This window comes from Mustela erminea, chromosome 1 (assembly GCF_009829155.1).
Source record: "Mustela erminea isolate mMusErm1 chromosome 1, mMusErm1.Pri, whole genome shotgun sequence".
NCBI classification, from domain to species: Eukaryota; Metazoa; Chordata; class Mammalia; order Carnivora; family Mustelidae; genus Mustela; species Mustela erminea.
Genome location: NC_045614.1, coordinates 13,308,203 through 13,334,255, shown reverse-complemented (window position 1 = coordinate 13,334,255; position 26,053 = coordinate 13,308,203). Strand labels below are relative to the sequence as shown.

At 46.5% G+C, this 26,053-nt stretch overlaps 1 protein-coding gene across 1 annotated transcript in view; it reads right to left on the bottom strand.

Annotated features, from left to right (window-relative positions):
* Positions 1-626: 626 nt before the first annotated feature.
* NWD1 (NACHT and WD repeat domain containing 1) overlaps positions 627-26,053 on the bottom strand; it is a 62,735-nt gene continuing 37,308 nt past the window's right edge. Inside the window, exons 14-21 of the mRNA XM_032314794.1 lie at positions 21,301-21,509; positions 17,158-17,430; positions 15,825-15,915; positions 11,165-11,319; positions 8,741-9,017; positions 6,827-7,377; positions 4,331-4,436; positions 627-2,803 (exon numbers count right to left, since the gene is read on the bottom strand). Of these exons, the coding sequence (XP_032170685.1) occupies positions 2,502-2,803; positions 4,331-4,436; positions 6,827-7,377; positions 8,741-9,017; positions 11,165-11,319; positions 15,825-15,915; positions 17,158-17,430; positions 21,301-21,509 (1,964 nt within the window). The 3' untranslated portion in view covers positions 627-2,501. The remainder of the gene's footprint in view (positions 2,804-4,330; positions 4,437-6,826; positions 7,378-8,740; positions 9,018-11,164; positions 11,320-15,824; positions 15,916-17,157; positions 17,431-21,300; positions 21,510-26,053) is intronic.

The following is a 26,053-nucleotide window of genomic DNA, read 5'->3' as shown; positions in this document are numbered from 1 at the left end:
ATTTATTGTGGTGATTGTTTTGTGATATATGCAAATATTAACGGATACAGTGTTATATGTTAATTATATCTCAATTTTAAAAAGTCTCTGGGATCTCATATATACTGCAACTAGAAGGGTGTATATTCCACTCATCTTGGGACTGTCCAATTTTTTTTTCTCAGTTGTCAGGAGTAATCTTTTTTTTTTTTTTAAGATTTTATTTATTTATTTGACAGACAGAGATTACAAGTAGGCAGAGAGGCAGGCAGAGAGAGAGGAGGAAGCAGGCTCCCCGCTGAGCAGAGAGCCCGATATGGGGCCCGATCCCAGGACCCTGGGATCATGACCTGAGCCGAAGGCAGAGGCTTTAACGCACTGAGCCACCCAGGTGCCCCAGGAGTAATCTTTTAAAGTCTCACCTTTTCCTCTCAAAAGCATCCCAATTCGGATGGTCCATGACACGGTCCTGCTTTGTGTAGGACAGTGAGGTGGGGATTTTGATAATCTTGCTTTCATCCTGGCCCCGCCATGGCTGGAGACTTCCGACTAAGTCACTCGTTAAAGTACAGAGCTTGTCAAACATTCTTAGCAACCCAACTTCTTTCTCAAATGAGAGCTCGCTGCAAAAAACTCCAACAGAACAATTCAGAGTTGCATTTTATTAGTAAAATTTCTCTCCTCCGTTCAAAGTAGTATTTACTACAAGCCATGGATTCTCACTGAGGTTGTTGAGATGGACACACACATTTTAAACCCGAAGTTTTAGCTGAAATCTTACTCTGTCGCAATGTCCACTTTATTTCTACATTGGGCAAAGCCCCCATTTCACTGAGGGGTGGTCCCAAAGAGTAGCTTTCCTCAAGAGCTCCCATCAAAATCTCAGTTAAATGAAGATGGCAGGAGAATCCTAAGTTAGTCCAGTATCCTAAAACCCGCTGCCTCATCCAGCTGGCCATGCATTTTAAAATTACAGTTTAAAATATTTTTTCAAAATGGAATTTGATGCTAACATCTGCAGAACTGCCAAAGCCTCCCTGGGAACCCTAGTTTGGGAAATGACTGAAGAAGTCAAGAGGGTCACACCTCGCTTCGAAGCCTCTGTTTCTAAGGTTGTTTTTCTAAAACTGTCTGGAAGCCAACAGAGGGGAGAGGGAATAGCACCTTGAAGTTTGGACTTTCCTATCTTTATGGTGAAAGCCCCAGAAGCAAGGGCGGGGGGGCTTTTGGAAGGCTACGGGCAAAGAAGAAAGATCCATTTCAGTGAAACAGAATCAGTTCCTCTGTTGAACATGGGGAGAGTAGAGATGGTCGGAAAGCTCAGCAAAGAGATGTTGGTGACTTTTTCTGTCCACTTTCGAGAGCCTCCAGTTTTTTAGATAAAAGACCATCTTTATCCTCAAAGTTGGGGAACCAGGGAGTAGGGATAGAAGAACTAAAATAGATTTCTTGTTTTCATGCTGGCTTGGGTCATGAAGTTGCCTCCTGAACTAGAGACACACAGGCTAAATATGCCTGTGGATGTAAATTTGAGACAATCACCAACTTCTAAGAGTGGGAACATTTTGCATAAGAGTCTGGGTTTCCAACTTTGCTTACAACAGCAGATAGCTCTTGCCACTTTTCCCCATGGCTATTCTGAGGTGAAGTCGGGGTGCCCATATCCACCCAGGGCAGAAGACACATCCTCCACGTGGCCCAGGGTCTCCTTTATTCTCGGCTGTTCCCCCAGGTGCATGGCAATCACCTAGATTACTTGCTGGCCCCATGGACATTGGACTTGTCACCTGTGGAATGGTCATGCTTCTGAGACTAAAATCAGAGGGAAGTGGATAAACAGGATAGGGACAGGATGTCTCCTGGTTCTCATTTCCCAGAGCTCTTGCACCTGAGGCTTGACCAAATCACAGCTACCTACCAAGGCTCAGTTTCCTCATCTAAAACGGATATGGACACTCCCACTCTCACTGAAGTATGGGCTATGATAGAGATCAGAAAATAGCACCTGATGCTTTATAAATTATAAAGCTCTGTGGTCCACATCTGTGGTTTGATCAGTCTCACATCCCTCCATCCTCCCGCTGCCTTGTACCAGCACCCTAGGTCCCCTCCCAGGCTTAGCCTCTCCCAAGCTCAGGCAATCTGGGTGGCTGCTACTGACTCCATCCTTAGCTCTGGTGAGCACTGGGTCAGATGGGCCCATCACAGCACTGCATTCTCCCAGAGAGAGGTGCAGAAGCTCACTGGGGCCCATAGAATCAGGGCCAGCACTTTGGTTCAGACGGCTGGCAAGGGGGAAGGTCTCTTTTCTACTGACCTTGGCTGTCATGTTGTTGACCTGTGGGTAGCTGGTCTTTGACTACAGCCAACAAGGAGTGAAGAATGGAAGGGTAGTGAGAAACAGGGTCTGAGTTATAGAACCTGAGGCTTTGGGTCCAGATATACATCAGCACATACATACTCTTTGCATCAACCAGACTGAATGGGGCTAACTCACTGGAGTCCCACGACTTTGGGGAGTTCTACACTAGCAGGCAGACTTGGGAGCGTTTGTTCGATTTGCATTCATTTCCCTGGGCACTTGCTGATCTCAAGTCCTGGAGTGTTCCGGCAGCAGCTTCCAGCTCTTCTCTCTGTCTGGATTTGACCTTCCACACTGCCTTCTTGAAGTTCTTGAGAGGGTCCTGCTGTGACGTTCTCGATGAAGGGCACTGGAAACGCTCACGGATCAGATAGCCGTGTCTAGTGGGGGCGATGAAGCCATTGGAAGTTGGGATGATCCTGTTCACCACAGCGTGGACAAACTGGACAGCCAGCAGAGTGCCTTTTGGGGGTGGAGGGCAAGGCACTAATGAGAAAGTAGGGGCTACAGAGATCCGATCTCACCCACTGGAGAGTTGGCTGCATGGGGTCAAATCCTTCCTATGCCTCTTACTAGCTTACACACAAATTCTAAACTCTTGGAGCCCCTCTTGCTTCCTCTGCAATATGGGGATGACAACTAAACCCACCTGCAGAGGGGAATTCCAAGATCTGAAAAGGTCACAGATGTCGCGTGCTTTAGTATCAGTTTTAGCCCAGAGTGAACTCGGTAAATATTATTAGTGGAGCAGGAGAGATTGTGAAGCAGCCGAGGAGGGGCCTTTAAGGCCACAGTCCACAGATCTCAGCTTCTGAACCATCTGTGACTTTTTGCCAGACATCTTTGCCATCAAATAATAGACTACAATCTATTTGATTGCACTGTATTTTATTACAATGTATTCGAATCTACCCGATACTCATTCACTCACTTGCTTTGTGGCCTTGGACAAATCTCTTAATGTCCCTGAATGTCAGCATCTTCACTTGGGCACCTATCCCCCTTCCAGTGTCATAAGGGGTCCGTTCTCTATAGAAGACTAGGTAGGAGAGTGACGAGGGTGACCATGGGGACCAGGCAGACCAGCTGCAAACCACTGGGTACCAGTTACTCATTGTGTGACTTTGGGCAAGTCACCCTATCTCACAGAGCCTCAATCTTTGCTCTGCAAAATGAGCTGGCTGTCGAGAGAATTAAATAGCTTAGTGACAGTACCCAATACACAAAAAATGTTCACCCTTATTAATATGCCTCGAAGGTAGTACTGAGCAGACCCAGAAATGTGGGTCTTAAGCGAGCTGCCCCTATCTTTTATAGAGCCTAGGGCAAGAGAAGGAATCGGGGCCCATATCCTATAAGGCACAATATGTAAATGTTGCAAAGCTAGCTAATAAACTATTAAGTGAAATTTTCTCTATCATCCTTCACTGATGGATGTACCTTCAGAAGCACCTGGAAGGTCATGCTTGGGTGGAGAACTGTAAGGCTTTTCAGTCCCATTATAGAACGTAATGGTGTGGGAGGGCCAGTCCCAGCTCTGAGCAGCTTGGCCTTCTTCTCTTCCCATACCCAGCTGTGTCCTTCACTCCTAAGGGCCTGACACATATGCATCCAGACCACCTACCCAGCTCATGCACCCAGACTCCATGCTTATCACCCCATGGTCAACCCCCAAGTCTAGGGATGCTCATACTAGGGAAGACAGTCCACCCTTGAGAGGATGAGCCTGGGGAAGAGGACTCTCCAGGCCCTGAAGAGGACACCATCCCAGGTGGGGAGAATGTTTCAGGGCTCCAGGTACCATGGGTCTAGAAGAGGAGATGTAGCTCCAGGGGGGGCCTGTCCCTTTGACTTGCAGACACCTCTCTCTAGGTAGCTCCCTCCCAGCTTGGGAAGGCCAGGGCAGGGCTCTGCAACACCCAGAGCCCAACACAAGGCCTCCTTCTCCAGATCTAAGCTTAGTCTTGCCCCTGAAGCAAAATGACTCACCGTCTAGCACACTCCAGACGATGATGGAGCGATCCTTCAAGCCCGCATACACATACTTGTCATCCATGGAGAAGCAGAGACACTGGACTCCCCTACAGTAAGAATTCTGTAGAAAAAGACGATGTGATCTGGAGTGCAAATGAGATACCCAGGAGACCCACTGAAATGCATTTGTGTCAGAAGCCAGGCATGCAAGCCTCCCATGGGGATGGATCCAACGGAACCCTGGAGACATGGATATATTCCATCACCAAGATTCTAGGACCAAAACACATTTGCATAGGGATTGGACTAAGAGGTCTGCACACAGTTTGCCCTGGAGAGCGGGAATTATTGGATTTAATTTCCTAAGTGACCTCAATTCTCTAAGCATCAGCTATCATGGTCTTTAGTTAAAGGCTATACGTTAAATGCATCCTAGTTTGGATCCTAGACCAGGAAAAGGAAATGCACTGAAAAAATAGTATGATCCCAGTGAAGTTGGTAGCTTAGTTAACAACCCAGTCCCAGGGTAATTTCTTGGTTTTGACAAATCTGCTCGAGTTATATAAAGTGATAACATCGGGGAAGCTGGGTGAGGAGGAAGTAGAGGGGAACCTCTGTACTATCTTTATGACTTCTTTGTAGATCTAAAAATCATTCCTGAATTAAGTTCATTTAAAAAAAAGGGGGGGGGGGAGGCTGTGCTCGGGTGGCTCAGTCAGTTAAGCCTCCAACTCTTGATCTCAGCTCAGGGCTTGATCTCAGTCAAACTCACGACTGTGAGTTTGAGCCCCACGTTGGGCTCCATGCTGGACACAGAGCCTGCTTAAAAATGACAACAAAAACAAAAACAGAAAGCTAGGTGTGTTTGACTGCTATGGTCACATTTCCCATCTCAGTGAAATAGAAGTTTACTGACAGCCCTGTATTATAGTGGCTTCATTAAAAAAAAGGTCAGATGGGATGAAGGCCTTTTAAGACAAAACTCTATATACTCTCTTCTCTTAGTTACAAGATCATCTCCTTATGTTTATGAATAATGTTCACATCTTGCAACCAAAAGTGCGGCCTTTGTGCCGAACGTTGAAAAACCGGAATAATAACACCAGCCTTACGAGGGCGTTGTGAAGATTAAACTCTTGGATGATATTTTAATATGTTTTTATATACTATATGGATATATTTATGACAGCCCCTGATTCTACGGATACAAACAGCTATCACAGCTCCTTGTGAGATGGGCAATGTGGACTCCGGCACACTTCTTAGGTTAAGGAGTCAGTTGCCTGTTTCTGCCTTCCTTCATAGCTGCTATTCCTTCTGCCTAGAAAGCCCGTACACCAGACTTAGTTTACCTTCTTCTTCCTTTTTTTCTTTTAAAGCTTATTTATTTATCATCTCTACACCCAACATGGGGCTCGAACTCCCGACCCCGAGATCAAGCGTCACATGCTCTTCCGAATGAGCCAGCCGGGTGCTACGAGACTCGTTTGACCTTCCTAAACAGCAGCCCCTGCCCCTTACTCTGTTTACCTCGCCATTTTCTCAAAGTTCTTGTCACTCCACAGCCCATCATGTATGTGCTCTATTGTTTTTATTTTTTTTAAAGATTTTATTTATTTATTTGAGAGAGAGAGGGAGAGTGCAGGTGGTGGAGAGGGGCAGGGAGCTGGCTGTGGGGCTCGATCCCAGGACCCCAAGATCATCCTGGGATCATGACCTGAGCTGAAGGCAGCCTCTTAACTGACTGAGCCCCTCCCCCGGGTGTCCTGCTTTGTTTTTATTCCACAAACATTTGTGGAGCCCTGAGGACATGTCAGGAGCTCTCCTACGGATGGGGGCCACCTCAGGAAGCAGAACACAAGAAGATCCTGTCGTCCTGGAGCTCACACTGTGTCCCCTCTGAGAACGTGGCTCTAAGAGGCGGGACAGCATGGACCCTGGCTATGGCTGGAAAGGGGCCTGTCACAGACAAGGCAATCAAAACCGTAGGACGCAAGAATGGCAGTCAGGATTAGGGTAAGGAGGGTGAGGCAGGGGTGTGCCGGGCAGGACTTGATCCTGTCTTTATTTAAAATGATATTTTGGCAGCACCTGCGTGGTTCAGTCGGTTGAGCATCTGCCTTCAGCTCAGGTCGTGATCTCAAGGTCCTGGGAAAGAACCTAGCATCGTTGACGATGGGCTCCCTGCTTCTCCCTCTCTCTCTGCCCCTCCTCCCTGCCCTTTCTCCCTCTAAACAAATAAATAAAATCTTTTAAAAAATGATATTTTGTTCTTTGGGAATTTTTTGCATTTCTTCAGATTTTGGTAAACATTGCATTAAAATCGCATCTCTCTTAATGGCTGAGTCTTTTGGTGTCCCTTAAACTCTGCCCCCAAGGGGAGTGTCTCTCCTTGGCCTCACCCCACCCCAGACCTCAGGCAATGGTCCTTGGTGTGCATTTAACCCAGGACGCCTGTCCTTAGCTCTCTAATGCCAGGACCTCGCATCATGCCGTGTGGGGGCCACGCACCGTGTAGTTCATCTGGAATGTCCACTTGCAAGCCTGCAGGTCCCAGAGACACAGCAGGGCTTCCTCGGATCCGCTGACCGCCAGCTGCTCCCTGTGGCTGACCTGCATACAGGTGACCCGACTCCCGTGGGCCTCCAGAGGGAACACTTTGGAATTCACACACTCATAAAGGAAGAGGTCACCGTTGGTCATGCCGTAGATGACGCGGTAGTCGGCCAGCACGGCCACGCTGGATATGGTCTCAGGCAGCTGGGTGTAGAAGGTGTAGGTTGGCCCGTCGATGACCGGACAGGGATCCCCGGGACTGATGTCCAGCACCAGGACGATGCTGTCATAGGCGATGGCCAGGCGCTCCTCGCCTTGACTAAGGGCCATGCAGTTGATGGCTTTCCGGGCCTCGGGAGGGGGGATGCACATCACATCCTGTCTGGAGTTCAGGGGGAACACCAGCACCACCCCCGAAACGAGGCCGGTGAAGAGGAGATTGGCCTGCTGGGCAACCTCCAGACACCTGACCTCATTGGACGTGTCCAGAGCGTCTTGTTCCTCCCCTGCCACAGAGAGAAGACCACATCAAGAACAGTTCAGAGTGAGGCTCATGCCACGGTTTTCCTATCTTTAAGCATTTTAAAAACTGCTTTCGTGATCCATACTCCCCAGCTTCTCCACTGCAATTCCCCTGCCTCCACTCCTGTCTTCCCATCTCCTCACCGCCCTGCCTAACACCTTCTGAGACTTTCCGCTCCCCATCGGGACAGATGGACAAAGGGACACGCAGGACCTCTCATCCCAGCCCTTTATAAACGTCCGGAAAGGGTCACAGACTAAACATCTGGCCTTGTGAGCTCTATGAACTCTGAGTGCAAGCTTGTAACCCTATTAGACAATCTGCACCCTTCTCTCTCAAGCCCCACTGTACCCCCTACCTCTGTGCCCGGCTTCACCCCGTGCCTAGCGGGCAGGCACCTCCAACGTTGTAACCTCATCTGTCTAGCTCACAGCCAACCCCAGAGCCCGGCTCCACGGCTGGCACTAACCAAAGATCTGCCAAACCCATGAACACAGGAACGTGAGAGTGAATCTCTTTTCTCCCTTGTTAATGATTTTAATTCCTTGTTAATGATTTTATCATTACCGTGGAGATTACGGCAGACACATCAGTGACATGCCCTGACCCCCCTATACCAGTCAGGGCACCCAGCCCCAAGGCTGCCCACTGCTGTCGGGGCAAGGGAGCCCCTCATCTCAAAATGTCTGGGGAGCTGTCCCCAAACCAGAATGGCCCCCTGGGGATCAGGCTGAGCACACTTCCTTGTTCAGTCCTCCCCTGCCCCTGCCTGCTTCCTTCACTCCCTCTCGGGTTTCTCTAGGAGCTTCCCTCAACACACCCCTTGGGCAAATGTCCCCATCCTGTGCCGTTTCCGGGAAACCGGAACTAACATAGAGATTGACAACCAGGTGGTCAGTTACCCACGTGCTGGAAAATTTTTAAAGTCAAGTCTTGATCTATGTTAATCACTTTCAACCTGACTGGAATTTGGGAGTTCTTATGGACTAAGTAAGTCCCCCCTCATGTGATGGTGTTGGGAGGTGATGAAGGCATGAGGCAGAGTCCCCACGACGGGATCAGTGCCTTTATACAAGGCACTGGGGAGCTAGCTTCCTTCTCTGTGCTCCTGTGAGGACATAAGAAGAAAGGGGCCATCAGCAACCAGGAAGACAGCTGTCACCAGACACCGATCTGCCTGGGCCTTGGCCTTGGTCTTGGCCTTTCCAGCCTCCAGAACTGTAAGAAATAAATGTCAGTTTTTTAAACCACCCCAGCTATGGTGTTCGGTTCTGGTAGCCCAAGCAGACCAAGGCAGGGGCTCTACCTCTTCCCTGCACGAACGACCAGGCTTATATCTTACCCACCTTCCGCTGAGTCCCAAATGGTGACTTTGTTCTTGTTCCCAATCTTGGGGAAGTAAATATAGCCCCCATTGTGTGACACTGCTGTGAGGCCAGTGCGATCCAGGAATGGGGTGCAGGCCCTCGGTTTCTGAAGGTAGGTGAGATCCCAGACTTTAAAAGACGAGGACTGCTGGGAAGCAGATGCCACCAAGGCCCCACCCCAGGCCAGCAGGCTCACAGGGGCTCCGACACCTTCCAGAATGTCCAGCAGGGTTCCCTGTTCCGACAGACTCCACACCTGTGGATGAACAGCAGATGGCCAGAGCTGACTTCTTCCTTCTGCTTGTCAGAACAGCTCAGAAACAGGCATAAGCCTATCTGTGCACCTAAGGTGGAGTCTCAGGCTGTAGTCCGAGGGCCTTCACCAGCCCCTCAAACTTCCCCACACCTCACCAATCTGCTACCACAGCAATTCTCAAAGTAGGATCCAGGGAACCCCTGGAAGTTACCTCCAGGCATCTTCAGGAAACAGTGCAAAGGCAAAACTGTTGTCATGCAAATTTAAGATGTTATTTGCCACTTCTACTCTCTTCCCCTCATGAGTGAGTCCTAGAGTTTTCTAGAAGTTACAGGACATGTGATATCACAACAGATAGGAGAACGCAGAATCAAATATGAGAAGCCAATTCATCATCCACTAAATGAAAGAAATTTGTCCCAAATGAAAGAGATTTGTCCAAATGTGCAACAATGACACTCTTGCCATGAGCTGTTTTGTTTGTTTCAGAAACTATAGTTATATTCATGGAAGTCTGTCATTAACACTGACATGTAATATTCATGAGTCGATAGTGTTTTTGGATTTCCCCATTTCTAATTTTTTTTAATTTTTAATTTTTAATAAACATATAATATATTATTATATATAATATATTTAATATATATATTAAATATAACAAATATATATAATATATTTTTATCCCCAGGGGTACAGGTCTGTGAATCGCCAGGTTTATACACTTCACAGCACTCACCACAGCACACACCCTCCCCAATGTCCATAACCCCACCCCCCTCTCCTCACCCCTCTCCCCCCAGCAGTTTATTTTGTGAGATTAAGAGTCACTTATGGTTTGTCTCCCTCCCAACCCATTTCTAATTTTTAACATAGTTAATTATCCATAAATATTAAATGCAATGGGGGATCCTAGATCGGATCCTGGAATAAAGAAAAAAAGGACATTGGTGGGAAAGCTGGTGAAATCAGAACAGAATCTGCAGGTCAGTTAATAGCATTGTCTTAAGGTAAATCTTTCAGTTTGGATAGGGCTCGAGTGGCATGAGGTACTAATATTAAGCAAGCTGGGTAAAGAGTAGGTACACATATATGGGGCCTCTCTTTGCTTTTTTGGCAACGCTTCTGTAAATCCTAAAACTATTCCAAAATAAATCATGTGTTAAAAATATATCGGGTGGCTCAGTTGGTTGGACGACTGCCTTCGGCTCAGGTCATGGTCTCGGAGTCCCGGGATCGAGTCCCGCATCGGGCTCCCAGCTCCATGGGGAGTCTGCTTCTCCCTCTGACCTTCTCGCCTCTCATGCTCTCTCTCACCGTCTCTCTCTCAAATAAATAAATAAAATATTAAAAAAAAATATCAATCAAAATGCTATAACCCACATGAACGAAAGCCCTTCGGGGTCCTCAATAATCTTTAAGAATGTGAAGAGGTGGGGCGCCTGGGTGGCTCAGTGGGTTAAAGCCTCTGCCTTCGGCTCAGGTCACCGTCCCAGGGTTGTGGGAACGAGTCCCGCATCGGGCTCTCTGCTCAGCAGGGAGCCTGCTTCCTGCCCCCCTCTCTCTGCCTGTCTCTCTGCCTACTTGTGATCTCTATCTGTCAAATAAATAAATAAAATCTTAAAAAAAAAAAAAAAAAAGAACGTAAAGACGTTCTAGGGCCAGAATGTTGGAGAACTGCTACTTTCATTTTTTTTTTTTTTTTAGAGAGAGAGAGCAAGTGTGTGCACATGGGAGCACGAGGTGGTGGGGAGGGGCAGAGGAAGAGAGAGAGAAGCCTCGGAGAGACACTCTGTTGAGTATAAGGCCCCACATGGGGCTCGATCTCAAGACCCTAAGACCATGACCTGAGCCGAAATCAAGAGTCAAAGGCTTAACCAACAGAGCCACCCAGGCGCTCTGAGAACTGCCATTTTATTACGTGCCTCTCTCAACAGCCTGAGAACTTTGAGCTCAATGGGAATTTTCTTCCAAGTCCGGTGGGAAGGCTATATCCTTTGCGAACATTTCGGTGGGATTCCTCCCCCATATCCTCCCAATGACCTGCCCCATTCTGCCTGCATGAGTTTTTGTCTCTCTATTTCGAAGCCAAGAGGCGCCTAAGGAATCGTACTTTCTGTTCCAGAGGCAGAGTGAGAACGACCCCTCACCTGAATGAGCGCATCCCGGGACCCAGTAATAATCAGGTTGTTCTTGGGACCAAAACCAGCTGTCTCCACCGTGTCCTCGTGTTCAAGGTCAGTGGCCATGAATCGATGAAACCCCTGTGAGTCGGCCAAGAATATCCGCACAGATCTTCCAAACCCTGAAACGGAAGGCATGGGATTGTCCCTTTCATGCCTGGAGGAGCTCGACAGTCATTCTGTTCAGCCAACAAAGATTCTTCTGAGCACCTGCCATGAGGAGGCGGAAGGAATACGGCGCAGAACAAGAGAGACATCATCACCCAGCCTGTGGTCGCGGGGAGGGGGGCAGCTGACCACAGCGATCCATACGTTCACAGAAAACAGCCACGTTATTTGTCATCACAAAACTGCTCGTTCCCAGAGGGCTGGGACTGCCTGTCTGGGCCGCTCAAGGCGTCCCAGGACCCAGCACAAAGCTGGACATAAGGTAGAAAATGTTTTGCAGATGGAAAGGAAGGAGGGGGGGAGACAGGAAGAGAAAGAGAGCAGTTACAATGTACGATGAGGACAATGCAGTCAGGGGGCTGGGTGCCGTGCGGAACAATGACACAGAGACACACGTGGAGGAGGAGGCAATGTGGAGATGGCGACAGGGACTGGAGAGATGTGGCCACAAGTCAAAGAATCACAGGGCAGAAGCGAGAAGGCGCAAAACAGAAATTCTTCTCTGGAACCTTTGGAGGGAGCATGACCCCGTCCACATCTTGATTTGGGATTTCTGGCCTCTAGAACTGTGAGGAAAGAGATTTCTGTTGTTGTCAAAGACACCACGTTTGCGTGGTCATTGGTTGCAGCAGCCCCAGGACATTGGAGCGGACATTTGAGGGCGGGGCTAGCACCGGAAGAGTGGGAACGGCGGGAGATGCCTGGGAGGTAGGAAAGGCCTGGGGGTGTCTCAGGAGCAGCACAGAGACTCCTGTGGCAGGAGTGGTACGAAGGAGCAGGAGATGGCGGGGGGGCGGGGGTTGCTAGATTTAACACAAAATAACACAAAACAAAAGACCCAACAGGACAGTTCAATTAAATTTGAAATTCAGATAAACAGTAAAATTCTGGTTCGTATAAGTGTATCTCAAATATTACATGGCATATTTTTATGCTGAAAACTTGATTTGTCGTGTATCTGAAATTTAACTGTATTCTGTATTCAGAATGGGCGTTCTGCATTTTCTCGGGCGCCCCAGCCAAGGAGACTGGCTCCAGTGTGCTCCAGACACTGGCTGGATGAATGCTTTGTTAAGAGGACCCCTGGTAGTGCGGGAAGTGGGCAAAGGCCTGGTTATGCAGCTCTTCCAGGGCCCGCAGCCCTGGGGGGTGATGGTGTGGGACACCGAGCTAGGCACCTGGCCCGCGCCAATCGGTTCTGTTTCCTGGAAACCCTGGAATCAGGTCAGCGCAGGAGAAGCTGGGGGCCGAGCGTCCGTTCTCCTGCCTCTCCAGGCCCTCCGTGGAATTGTTTCACTGAAGTCCACTTGAACCTGAGGCTCACACAGAAGGGTGTTACGGGAAACGGATCAGGGGCATCCGGATCGCTGCTATCCAAGGGCATCTGTGTTCCATTCTTGTGCGGGGTGTCAGAGATTTTGGTCGGCTGTGCAGGTGGTCAGCCTGTCTACATAACCCGCCCCCAGGAAGAATCCTGGGACACCAAGGCAGGGTGGGGCTTCCCTGGTTGGCAGGACCCTGTCGTCACACCCTGTTGCTGAGAGAAGCAGGCACCGTCCATGTGCCTCCACGGGGAGGGGACACCAGGAAGCTCGTGTCTGGTGCCTTCTCTGGGCTCCACGCGCCTCCACCCTTTGTTGATCTTCATCTGTGTCCTTTGCCTCCAGTAAATTGTGAGCACGAGACTTTCTGAATTCTTTGAGCCTTGGCAAGTCACCAAACCTGACAGCGAGCTTGGGGACCCCTGAGCTGCAATTCCATTTATGACACTAAGAAATCCCTGCCTGATCTTAGCTGGGCTGGGATTGGGGTACCTCTCCTGAGCAACAGGTGGGTTCCTGACACTGTGGATGGGGGAACCTGCTCGGGCTCCCCCTCGTTGGCTGTTGGATAGAGCCACCCTTGAGACCCACTGTGACAAGGTTCTCGGTCACTGAGGTCCTCAGTGGCTTTGGTCTTGGTCCTGATGCCATCTTGGGCTTCTACCCCGCGTTTTTCTTTCTTCTGTCATTCCTATTCCCCATGCTGCATTTCACACATACTTATGCCACCTAAAATTCTTTTTTTTTTTTTTTAGATTTTATTTATTTATTTGACACAGAGAGAGAGACAGGGAAAGCGGGAACACAAGCAGGGGGAGTGTGAGAAGGAGAAGCAGGCTTCCTGCTGAGCAGGGAGCCCGATGCAGGGCTCGGTCATGACCTGAGCTGAAGGCAGATGCCCAATGACGGAGCCACTCAGGTGCTCCCCCCCACCCACCTAAAATTCTTTTGGAAACAGGACGGAAGATGCATTACCGGTCAGTCACCCATCAGTCAGCCTTGGAGTCTAAGTGTCTATCCATTCGACCTGTGCTCTCCATGCAGGTGTGGTCACCACGAGCCACGTGTGGCTCTTACTGTGGTCAATCCGAGTCGAGATGAGCTGTCAGTGAACAACACAGGCCAGGTTTCATATCCCTGGCACAAGAATTTTTTAAACGTGAAATAGACCATTAATCATTTTTATATCAATGGGGTGCCTGGGTGGCTCAGTGGGTTAAGCCACTGCTTTCAGCTCAGGTCATGATCCTGGGGTCCTGGGATTGAGTCCCATATCTGGCTTCCCATGCTTTGTGGGGAGCCTGCTTCTCCCTCACCCTTCCTCTCCTGCTGCTTGTGTTCTCTCTCTCTCTCTTTGTCAAATAAATAAATAAAATCTTAAAAAAAATGATTTTTAGGGCACCTGGGTGGTTCAGTGGGTTGGGCCTCTGCCTTCGGCTCGGGTCATGATCTCAGGGTCCTGGGATCGAGTCCCGCATCGGGCTCTGCTCATCGGAGAGCCTGCTTCCCCCCTCTCTCTGCCTCTCTGACTACTTATGATTTCTCTCTCTGTGTGTCAAATAAATAAATAAAATATTTTTTAAAAAATGATTTTTATATCGATTTCATGTTGAATTTTTGGGTGTGTTGGATTAAACAAGATCTGTTATTAACATGAATGACTTCTATGTCTTTTTGCCTTTTTAAATAGGGGTATGAGAACATTCGGTTATAAATGTGGCTCATGTTTGTGGTTTGCTTTGCTGGACAGCACTGGTCTCCCACTGTCTTTGACCCTTGGCAAAGTCGTTATAGAAGTCAGGCTGGGGCATCTGGGGGGCTCAGTCAGTTAAACGTCTGCCTTTGGCTCAGGTCATGATCCCAGGGTCCTGGGATGGAGCCCTGTGTCGGGATCCCTGCTCCGTGGGGAGCCTGCTTCTCCCTCTGCTCCCTGCTTGTGCTCTCTCTCGCTGTCTCTGTTGTTATCTCTGTCTCTCTCTCAAACAAATAAATAAAATCTTTTTAAAAAATCAGGCTGATTTTAGGGCAATGCAAATGCCCTGAGATTATGATGGTGGGTATATGTCGTCACACATCTGTCCAAACCCACAGAAGGTCCAACACCCAGAGTGAATGGTAAGGTAAGCCATGGACTCTGGGTGATGACGGTCTGTCGAGGGAGTTCATCATTTATAGCAAATGCACCACCGTGATGGGGGATGTTGATATCAGAGGAGGCTGAGCAGGGTGGGGTAGGGGGCATACGGGGGATCTCTGTACTTTCTGCTCAATTTGGCTGCGAACTCCAATCTGATCTTTTTTAAAAATATATATTTATTTATTTAAGTAATCTCTACACCTAAGATGGGGCTCAAACTTATAACCCTGAGATCAAGAGTCACACACTCCTCTAAAGGAACCAGCCAGGAGCCCCCCTCCCCAAGCTGATCTTTTAAAAAATAGTCTTAAAAAAATAATCAGGCTGAGGAGTTGGTCATCTGTGGGTCACCTCCTATGAAGCCTTCCCCGACTGCCTTAGACTCAAGAAGGGAACCCTGTCACACCCTCCCCTAACCCCTCATTCTTGGCTGGCCATCACACCAACCACTCTGCCCTGTGGCTGCCTTACCGTCTGCGAGCCTGGGAGCCCCTACAAGCAGGGGTCCCGTGGGCTGGCTCATCCTTGAGCACACCCCATCGGCTCACGCGGCACCCCTCCATCCCCATCCCTATCTGGCAGGGATAACCACCGTCATCTCAAAGATAACGAACAGGGGTTGGCAAGCTATAGCCCGTGGGCCACAACTGGCCTGCCATCTCTTTTTGTATGACCCAGAAGCTCAGAAGACTTAGTTTCACAAAAATAAAAATATTCCTGTTTTGTGGCAGGTGAACATGATATGAAATCCACATTTCAGCCTCTGTAAACGGTGTCTGAGGGGCACACAGCCTCGCCCGCATAAGATAGAATCTGTGGCAGCTTTCATATAGGCTTGATTTGTGGCGAAAGAGACCACCGGGTTGCAAAGCCAAGGTGTGCACTGTATGGCCCTCTGCAGAAAAGGTCTAGGACGGCCCCCAGCCCCCGTGTTCCCTCTGCTCCTCCAACAAAATCTGAAGCTGCCTCCTCATGGCTCCAAATAAGAGCTAGACGCTACCTGCTGCCAGAAGGGACTCATCTTCAGAGAGTACCAGGAACCTCACAGCTTCCGGAAGCTTCTCCAGCAGGCTGTCTCCTTCAGGGGAAACCTGCGCAGAGTCAAGGATGTGTATCAAGCATTTCCACAGAGTGAAGGGTCCAGGGTCAGGGACTTGGATGCAAGGCTCTGCCACTCACCAGCTTCGAAGCAAATGTCTCAGCCCTTGGGTGCCTTAGTTTCCTTATCTGTTAAATGGGCCATGATGCAGGACTACAGTATGGGGCCATCATGGGGGGGGGGCTCCCCCTTACCCTGCACACAGTCAGCCCTCACACCGTGGCAGCTAGTAGTGTTTTTGTTGGTGCTGCTAATCAAATCAGGGACCTGGAGAACATCCCAACACCTGTTTTCTGCTCTGGAGATCTCAGGTAAGATCGAAACACCAGTTTCTCCCCATTCCCGAGTGGCGGAACTCATTTAGTTTGGACCTAAGAGGATGGGTCATTCCTCAGTCTTGCAGCCCCAGGTTGCTACTGATTTCTGAGCATCAGACAGCTACCAGCCTGTGAGCCAAAAACTTTATGCTCATTATCTCGGTGAAGGGCACAGATGGGACACATGGTGGGGGAGGGGCAAGAAAAGTGAGCTGTTTGCACCAATCCAAGCCAATATTTAAAAATATATATATATTTTAAATACATATAAAATACATATTTTATATATATATATATATATATATATTTGTTCACCTTTATTTAGCAGGGGTAGGAGAAAGTGAATTTCCTCATGGATGTTACTGCTGACTTTTTAAAAAACAAAAACATGTGTTTTGAGGCACCTGGGTGGCTAAGCGTTTGCCTTCGGCTCAGGTCGTGATCTCAGGGTTCTAGGATCGAGCCTCTCATCGAGTTCTCTGCTCAGTGGGGAGTCTGCTTCTCCCTCTCCCACTCCCCCTGCTTGTGTGCTCTCTCTCCCCACCATCTTTTTTTTGCACCATCCAGCAGAGACACTGTTCTGCAAGTTTGCTTTTTTTCTACTTTATGTGTCTGGGGCAGTAGTTCTCAAGGGGTGGGGAGGGCCATTTTGTGCCATCCCCGCCAGCTAAGGACAGCTGGCAATGTCTAGAGACATTTTTGGCAGGACCGAGTACCAGCAACGACCCACAGTGGCCTGTCCCCAGGAAACACCAAGGCATGTTTCCTGAACCGCGCTGAGTTGCAAATCCCTCAATTAGGAAACCAAATGTCATTTAGGGAAAGATCAAAGGTGAAGTGGCTTCTCCCAATTTCTAGGACATCTGAGCACTTTGGAGCTGAGCCATGCGGGCATCACGTTCAGGAGAGGGACTTACCAAAGAGATGGAGCCCTTGCTAAACCCGGTCACCATCTTGCCTTGCTTCTGGACCGAGACCCCACAGGTTGGTGTTTCTTCTTTGACGCTGGATAAATGTTGCCTCCCCTGAAGGGTTCCTGTGGCTGAGCTCCACAGACTGACCACACCAGCCTCAGACACAGTCAGCAGCATGGCCCGGGAAGCAAGTGCCCTGGTGCACATCCAGCGGTCAGAGACGTGTCCCAGGATACGGAAAACCAGCTCTGCCGTTTCTAGATTCCAAGCACTGATCTGAAGGAATCGTGGGAAGGAATAGAAATCTCAGCATGAGACCTGGGTTGCAAGTTTTCCGGAGTCAGATGCAACACGTGTGCTTTTTCATAGTACATGCATTTATTTTCAACACTCTTAGTTACAAAAAAAAAAAAAAAAAAAGGCCGAGGGGGAGAGGAGGTGTCCTGAATTAGATCCTTGAGTAGCAAAAGGTCATTTGCAGAAAAACTGAGGAAATCTGAGTAAAGTCTGAGTGAGGTTGAGAGAACTTTAGCAATATTAATGTCTTAGCTGTGACGGATGTTCCCTGGTTATGTAAGACGTTGACATCACAGAAGACTGGATAGAATGGTATATGGGAACTCTCCATAATAGCTTTATTACATTTTTGTGAACCTAAAATTTCTCCAAAATAACAGTCTTAAAAATGGGAAAAAAGGGGCCCCTGGGTGGTTCAATCATTAAGCGTCTGCCTTCAGCTCAGGTCATGATCCCAGGGTCCTGGGATCAAGCTCCACATCAGGCTCCCTTCTCAGCGGGAAAACTGCTTCTCCCTCTCCCAATCCCCCTGCCTGTGTTCCCTCTCTCGTTGTCTCTCTCTCACTGTCAAATAAATAAACAAAATCTTTAAAAAAGGGGCGGAAAATGTCAACCATACCATATGCATTCTCATATCTGTTCGCTATAAGTAAATTTTTAAAAAAGATTTTATTTATTTAATTTACAGAGATCACAAGTAGTCAGAGATGCAGGCAGAGAAAGAGGGGGGGAAGCAGGCTCCCTGCTGAGCGGAGAGCCCGATGTGGGGCTCGATCCCAGGACCCTGAGATCATGACCCGAGCCGAAGGCAGAGGCCCAACCACTGAGCCACCCAGGTGTCCCACTACAAGTAATTCTTGATGATGGCAGGTTTCATATTTAACCTCACCCAAAAAAAGTACCTTTTCAAATCAATAGTAACCAGGATGCCTGGGTGCCTTCAGCTCAGGTCATGATCTCAGGGTCCTGGGATTGAGCCCCGCATTGGGCTCCCGGCTCAGCAGGGAGCCTGCTTCTCCCTCTGCCCCTTCACCCAACACAAGTGCGAGTGCGAGCACTCGCTCTCTCTTGCTCTTTCTCAAATAATAAATAAAATCTTAAAAAGAAAGAAAGAAGGGGAGATTCAAAGATCTATTTATAAGGAAAGTTGTCTCAGTTATTTGAAAGTACAAAGAACTAGAAATAACCTATATGTCCAGCAGGAAGGGATCAATTTAATAAACTGTAGAGGAGTCAAGGCAAGGACATCCCACAAAATCACTAAGCCTGTGGTTTCTGAAGAATGTTTGAGGTTATGGGCAAAGAAAAATCGATTTATGAAGCAGCATCGCTAGCTCTCTATATGGTTTGATCCCCATTTTGTGTTATACTTACACACACGAGTATTTGTACATACACATCCACACACCGCAGAACACAAACTCATGTAAATGTCACAACAGTGGTTGTCTTTGGGATTAATTATTATTATTTCTTATTTCTTTTTTTAAAGTTTTTTCTAAAAAAAGATTTCATTTATTTATTTGACAGAAAGAACAAGCACAAGCAGGGGGAGTGGCAGGCAGAGGGAGAAGGGGGCTCCCCGCTGAGCAAGGAGCCCCATGTGGGGCTCGATCCCAGGACCCTGGGATCATGACCTGAGCTGAAGGCAGAAGCTTAACTGACTGAGCCACCAAGGCGCTCCTATTTATTTCTTTCTTCCTCTCTTCCTTCCTTCCTGTCTTCTTTTCCTTCTTTCTTCCTTCCTTCCTTTCTTTCTTTTTTTAAGATTTATTTTTGAGAGAGGGAGAGCAAGAGAGAATGTCTGAGTGCAGGGAAAGGCAGAGGAAGACAATCCAAGCAGACTCTTCGCTGAATGTGGAGCCCAACACTGCCGGCCTCCATCTCGCGACCCTGTGATCATGACTTGAGCCGAAACCAAGAGTCAGACACTTAACCAACTGAGCCACACAGGCCCCCCTATTATTTCCTTTTTTTTTTTTTTTTTTTTTACTGTGTTTTCCAAATGTATGCAGTTTGGAAATCAGTCAACACTTCCCTAATATTTAAGCCTGCCCTGTCAATAATAGTATAATGAATGCATGCTGTGTGTCTTCAAATTTTGTATTCGTCCCTTAAAAAAAAAAGTAAGAGGAAACAAGTGAAATCGATTTAAATAATGTGTTCGGTTTAACCCTATGTCCAAATGTTACTACTGCAACGTGTAATTAATATCAAATTACTATTGAAATCTTTTACCTTATTTCCACAGTACTAAGGCTTTGAAAGCCAGTGTGTGTTTCCTACTTATGGCACATTTCAGTGCAGAATAGGCACATTTCAAGTGCTCAGTTTCAAACTTCATAATTGAAGTTTGGTGGTGACCCCCCATATTGGACAGCACAGTTTATAAGCTACCAATATTACTTGTGTTAACAACTGCCAGTTACTAATAAAATATAATAATTAATAGCTAGTAAGTATTTGGTGCTTTCTATGCACCAAGCACTCTGCCAGGTGTTTTAGTCATTATCTCATCAGGTAGAGGAAGAATGGAGGCAGAGAGGTACGGTGATATGATCAAGATCACTCAGCTTGCAAACAAGTCATCTGGGAGTTAGGTACAGATTTTTTTTCCCATGCCTTTAGTTCCTAAGCTTTCACCCACTGTTCTACTGTGTCTCTATTCATCATACAATCAGATCGTAGGTTTATAATTGACATAAGGGAATAACACAGCAGAATACAGATTGTTTTCAGGTGTATGTGGAATATTTACCAAGAGAGACCCTAAAATGAGTTTCGATACATCTGAAAAGATTCATCATACAAATGAAAGTAATTAGGAAAGAAAAAGGTAAGCTACCTGGGAACCTTTCAAATATCTGGGAATGAACAGCACACTTCTAAATAGCCTGTCGACCAAAGAGCAAATCAAAAGGGAAATCTGAAAGTATTTTTTAAAAAGATTTTTTATTTATGTATTTTACAGAGAGAGAGGGAGAGATCACAAGTAGGCAGAGAGGCAGGCAGAGGGGGAGGGAGAAGCAGGCTCCCTGCTGAGCAGAGAGCCTGATGCGGGGGCCCGATCTTAGGACATGACCTGGACATGAGATCATGACCTGAGCTGAAAGCAGAGGCTTAACCCACTGAGCCACCCAGATGCCCCCTGATGGTATCATTTACTGACGGTAAATGATAATATGACATAGCAAGTTTTGTGGGATGCAAGTAAGGCTGTACTCAGAGGACAATTTATAGCACTAAAATGACCAAATTAAAAAAGATTAGGGGTGCCTGGGTGGCTCAGTCAGTTAAGCCTTCTACTCTTGGTTTCTTCTCAGGTCACAATCTCATGGGTCAAGAGAGTGAGCCCTGCATCAGGCTCCCTGGTGAGTGGGGGAGTCTGGTTGAAGATTCTCTCCTCTGCCCTCCCCACCAATAAATAAATAAGTTTTTATTTATTTATTATTTTATGGAGAAAGAATGAAAGAGCATGGGGAGAGGGAACAGAGGCTCTGCTAAGTCTGGAACCCAATGTGGGGCTTGATCTCATGACTCGGACATCATGACCTGAGCAGAAATCAAGAGGCAGAGGCTTAACCAACTGAGCTACTCAGGTGCCCCAATAAATACATCTTTAAAAAAAAAAAGATGAAAGGTCTCAACTCTTAGGGTCAGAAAGAACTATCAGAATCATCTAATCCAACTGTGTAGTTTGAAACCCCTTATAGCATCCCATCCAGTGGTTGTGCACCCCTGTTTATGCCCACCCCCCTCTCAGGGACCCCACCTCCTAGAAACAGCATATGCTGTCTTGAAATGCTCTAGTAACAGCTTTTCTTTGCAAACAGGACAGGTGTTTGTTACCTTTGAGCCAGATGCCAAATATACAACCTTCTTTGCTTCCTCCACGTGAAGACTCCAGATCTCAGGTTCAGTGGGATCTCTTGAGCCTCTGTCCCAAATGGTGAATTTCTCCTGCCCAGAGAGTAAGTCCCACAGACGCAGCGTGTGGTCCTTTGAGGCAGAGAGGGCAAGCGTCCCCTTGGCAAACACTTTCACATACCTCACCTCTCCTGCAGTAGACCGGGGGGTCGGGAGAATATGTTAGTTGAAAACATTTTGACTTTCCAACTCCCCAAATGCCTGTTGGTTTGGAAAAGATGATGGATTCGAACATAACCAAATTACAAATAAGGGAATGCGGCAAAACTCAATGAAGAGTGCAAGTGGTTGAGATTAAATCAATTGCCCTGATGTGACTATGTAATAAACAGAGATCGTGGCAATTTTAAAAAGCTCAGCGTCGTCCTGGGAGTGTTTAAAATCAACAAACATGTAAAAACAAGGTAAGGTTATGGAGAAGATTTTACAATCATGGAGAGATATTTTCCAAGCAAAACACGAAATTTGGAAGACATAAAGAGGAAAGATTGATCAATTGCATTACATAAAAATGCAAAATTTTAGGAGGACAAAATATAGTTGAAAGTCATATGACAGATCAAGAGAAAATATTTATAATGTATAACAGATGATGGAGACTCTCCTTAATAAGCAAAAAGTTCTTACAGATAAGCAGGGAAAATACAAACAACCCACTCAGAAATTGGACAAAGAGTATAATGCTGTGCACGTGCATGAGCTGGGGTAGGGGCAGAGAGAGAGGGAGAGAGTCTCAGGCAGGCTCCACACTCAGCGTGGAGCCCTATGCAGATCTCAATCCCATGACCCTGAGATCATGGTACCTGAGGTGAAGTCAGGAGTCAGACATTTAATGTACTGAGCCACCCAGGCGCTCCTGGCAAAAATTTTTACAGATTGATTACTAGACTACTGACAAAGATATTCATACCGTCCTGATGGATGTATAAATTGATGTAAATTTGTAAAGGGTAATTTGGTAACACTGAAAGTTAAAATGTGTAGTCCCTTGGTTTTGTTAATACACTATAGTTATGTAAGATGTTGCCATTCTGGGAAAGTGGATACATGGTAGGGACTTCTACCTGTAGAGAAGTATAGTATAGAGAAGAAGGACTTCTCTGCACTACGTTAGCAACTTCTTGTGAGTCTAGAATTATTTCAAAATAAAATGCTCAGAAAAAGAGGGGACAAGGAAAAATGTGCATACAATTTGACTTAGAAATTCCACTTCTAGACATGCGTCTTGCTGAAATAATGGCACAGGTGTGTAAAGATACAGGATATTGGTTGCAGGGTTGTCTTATAAAAATTAAATTGCAAACAACCTATTTATGAAAAGGGAGTTGTTAAATAATATGGTGTAGGGGTGCCTGGGTGGCTCAGTGGTTAAAGCCTCTGCCTTCGGCTCAGGTCATGATCCCAGGGTCCTGGGATCAAGCCCCGAGTCTTGCTCTCTGCTCAGCAGGAAGCCTGCTTCCACCTCTCTCTTTCTCTGCCTGCCTCTCTGCCTACTTGTGATCTCAGCCTGTCAAATAAATAAATAAAAGCTTAAATAATATGGTGTATCATTATAAAGAATGTTATGTAGCCATTAAAAATAATAAGATATATATATATATATATATATATATATATATATATATATATATATATACCTAACCGTAATAAATTATTACAACAGCCAATACTTACTGGGGGGCTTTCTATGTGCCAAGTGTAGCTGTTAGTACTTTACATGCGTTAAACTCCTTTAATATCATAAAGATGTAATGAGGTACTATTATTATCCCGTTGTATAGATATGGAAACAGAGGCACAGCAGCTGAGTAAGCAACTTACCCAGAACTACATGATTAATAAGTAGTGAAGCCAGGATCCCAGCCCAGAACCAAGCTCTCAGCCGCTACAAGGTAACATTACAATATATCGTGACAAAAGCGAGTTACAGCCCAGTGTATAAAATAGCACCATCTGCTTTTGACAAAAACATGAGCTTATCCAGAGCTATGTCTGCATAAGCCTAGAAAAAAAAATTGCTTATGGCCTATCACAAACTGTGAGGACTGATCACTTCCATGGAGTCTGATGGATGGGAGAGGTCAAAGGGAGTTTTATTTCTTTATGATTCAAATGACAGGAGAGCGGGTAATTTTTATTTGTTGTGATTTGGATATTTTTCAATCCAAAATGTGTATAAATAGTAATACATTACAAAATATCCCCATACAGGGATGCCTGGGTGGCTCCATTGGTTAAGCGCCTGCCTTTGGCTCAGGTCATGATCCCAGGGTCCTGGGATTGAGTCCCACTTCTGGCTCCCTGCTCAGCAGGGAGCCTGCTTCTCCCTCTGCCAGCTCTTCCCTCTGCTTGTGCTCTCCCTCTTTCAAATAAATAAATAAAATCTTTTTAAAAATTCCCATACATGGAACATGATGCCACAGTTAAAATGAATTAGAGATATATACATAATGTGGAAAGAGGAAAATATGTAATGTTAACTAAAACAAAAAAAGGTGATACTAGCAAAAGCTTACATGACTTTATAGAAAACCACGTATATTTATATATATCCAAACACCCCCGGGGGAAGCGACTAGAACAACAATATGCTGGTAAATGCCTCACAACAGGCTCTCCAAGGAGGTTGGGGAAAGCCCTGATTTGCGACACATGCCAATTTCCTTGGTGTAAATATTCCCATCCTCGATTGATTTCAAGACACTAACATGACGTCATTGAATGTAGGGTTATAAAGAGAAACCAGTAGCAAGCACCCCATTTCCACTGCAAGGGTACAGTAGCCAAGAACGTATGTAAGAATGTGTGGTACAATACTTAGAAAGTGCTGAGTTTTGGGTGCCTGGGTGGCTCAGTTGGTGAAGCAACTTCGGCTCAGGTCATGATCCTGGAGTCCCAGAATCTAGTCTCTCAACAGGCTCCGTGCCTGACGGGGAGTCTGCTTCTCCCTCTGCCGCTCCCCCCTCTCATGCTCTCTCTCACTGTCATTCTCTACCAAATAAATATATAAAATCTTAAAAAAATAAAATGGGTAGGCTGTAAAAGAGAAATATCCAGGAGAGAGCAAGTTCATGGAGGACGAGAACCAGAGGATTTGTCTCAAAGTTATCACAGAGGGGAAGAACGTAAGGACCTGGTGGTAGAATATTAATGCTTTAAAAAAGAAAATGAAGTGCTGAGTTTTGAGGATTTATTACCTTGTTTAAATAGAATTGATTCAGTGGCAAGCTTCTATAATTGACTATTTTATAATGGCTGTGTTTGGGGCTCAGGGGTGGCTCAGTTACTTGTTCAAGCCAGCTCTTGATTTTGGCTCAGGTCATGATCTCAGGGTCGTGGGATCGAGCCCCATGTTGGGCTCTGCTCTCAGCTTGCCCCTATCCTTTCTCTTTCCTCCAGAAAATTTAATCTTTTAAAAACACTTACAAAATAATGGTTGTGTTTGACAACTGTCTCACCGCGTTCCTGAAAATTTCCCCACCAACTCTTGCAAGCCAGGACGAAAGACCTCCAGGTCACTAGTACGTGATGGGAAATTTTCACTTTCCTTAGTACATATGCCTTTAATGCTCTCTGTTTTGCCAATAAACTGATGACTGAGTTTTCCTAATTACAAAGCTTGATGACTTTTTCAAAAATGAATCAAGGTTCATGGGTACATAAACGGATCCTTGTCTTGAACAGACGGTTCACGCACACACAGATACAAATATTGAATAGACCTAGATGAAAATAGCCATCCCAATGATAATAAAATGAATGGAATCTTATTGGATACTCTGTCAGGACCCACCTCACTCCCAGCCCTTGAAAGAAATAAGAAAAAAAAAGAAAAGAGTAAATTGAGAACATCTGATGCTGGCAGCTTTGGGGTTGGGGAGGGGGGGATAGTCTATTACACACATACAGCCTGTTTGGAAAGCAGTAAGATGCCAGTTCTCAAAACCCCTAGAAAAGCTCACATCCTCCAATTCAAGACTCCTACTCGCTGGAAAGAAGGAAAAAAGAGTTGATGAGAGTAAAAAGAGATGCGTCGCGGTGTTATCCCCAACAGCAGATAACTAGAAATAGCCTAAAATAGCAAAAATTAAAAAATAAATAAATGGCATAAAATAAATTACCAAAAAATCATGTAATACATTCTGGAACATGATCTGTTGAGCATGAACTATTTTTGCTGCATTTTGACACGATAAATATACCATTTGATGGATCATAGCAGTGTGACTCACCCCAGCCTCAAATTGGAAACCATGTAAAAGTCCTTCAACTGATGCAATCACCTGATAAACACATTGCTGTCCCTTCCATACAACGGACAGACTCAGCAATGCAGAGGACAGACTAGTGCCACATGCAACAGTGAGAGCCAAGCCTTCCACACATCAGGCGGTGGACCAAAGGTCACAGAGTGCACAATTCCATTTGCACAAACAGTCCAGAAAAGATGAATTCATAGACCCAGGGTGCACATCAGCAGTTGCCACGGGGCTGGGGGTAGTGTGGATGTATTCCAGAGTGGGCAGGCGGTGCAAAGAGAACTCCTTGGGGTAGTGGAAAGTTCTACAATTATGGTGATGGTTGTACAACTCGGTAAATCTACCAAAAAAGGTTGCATCCTCCGCTTAAAATGGGAGGAATGGTATGTCAATTACAACTCAATAAAGTTGTTTAA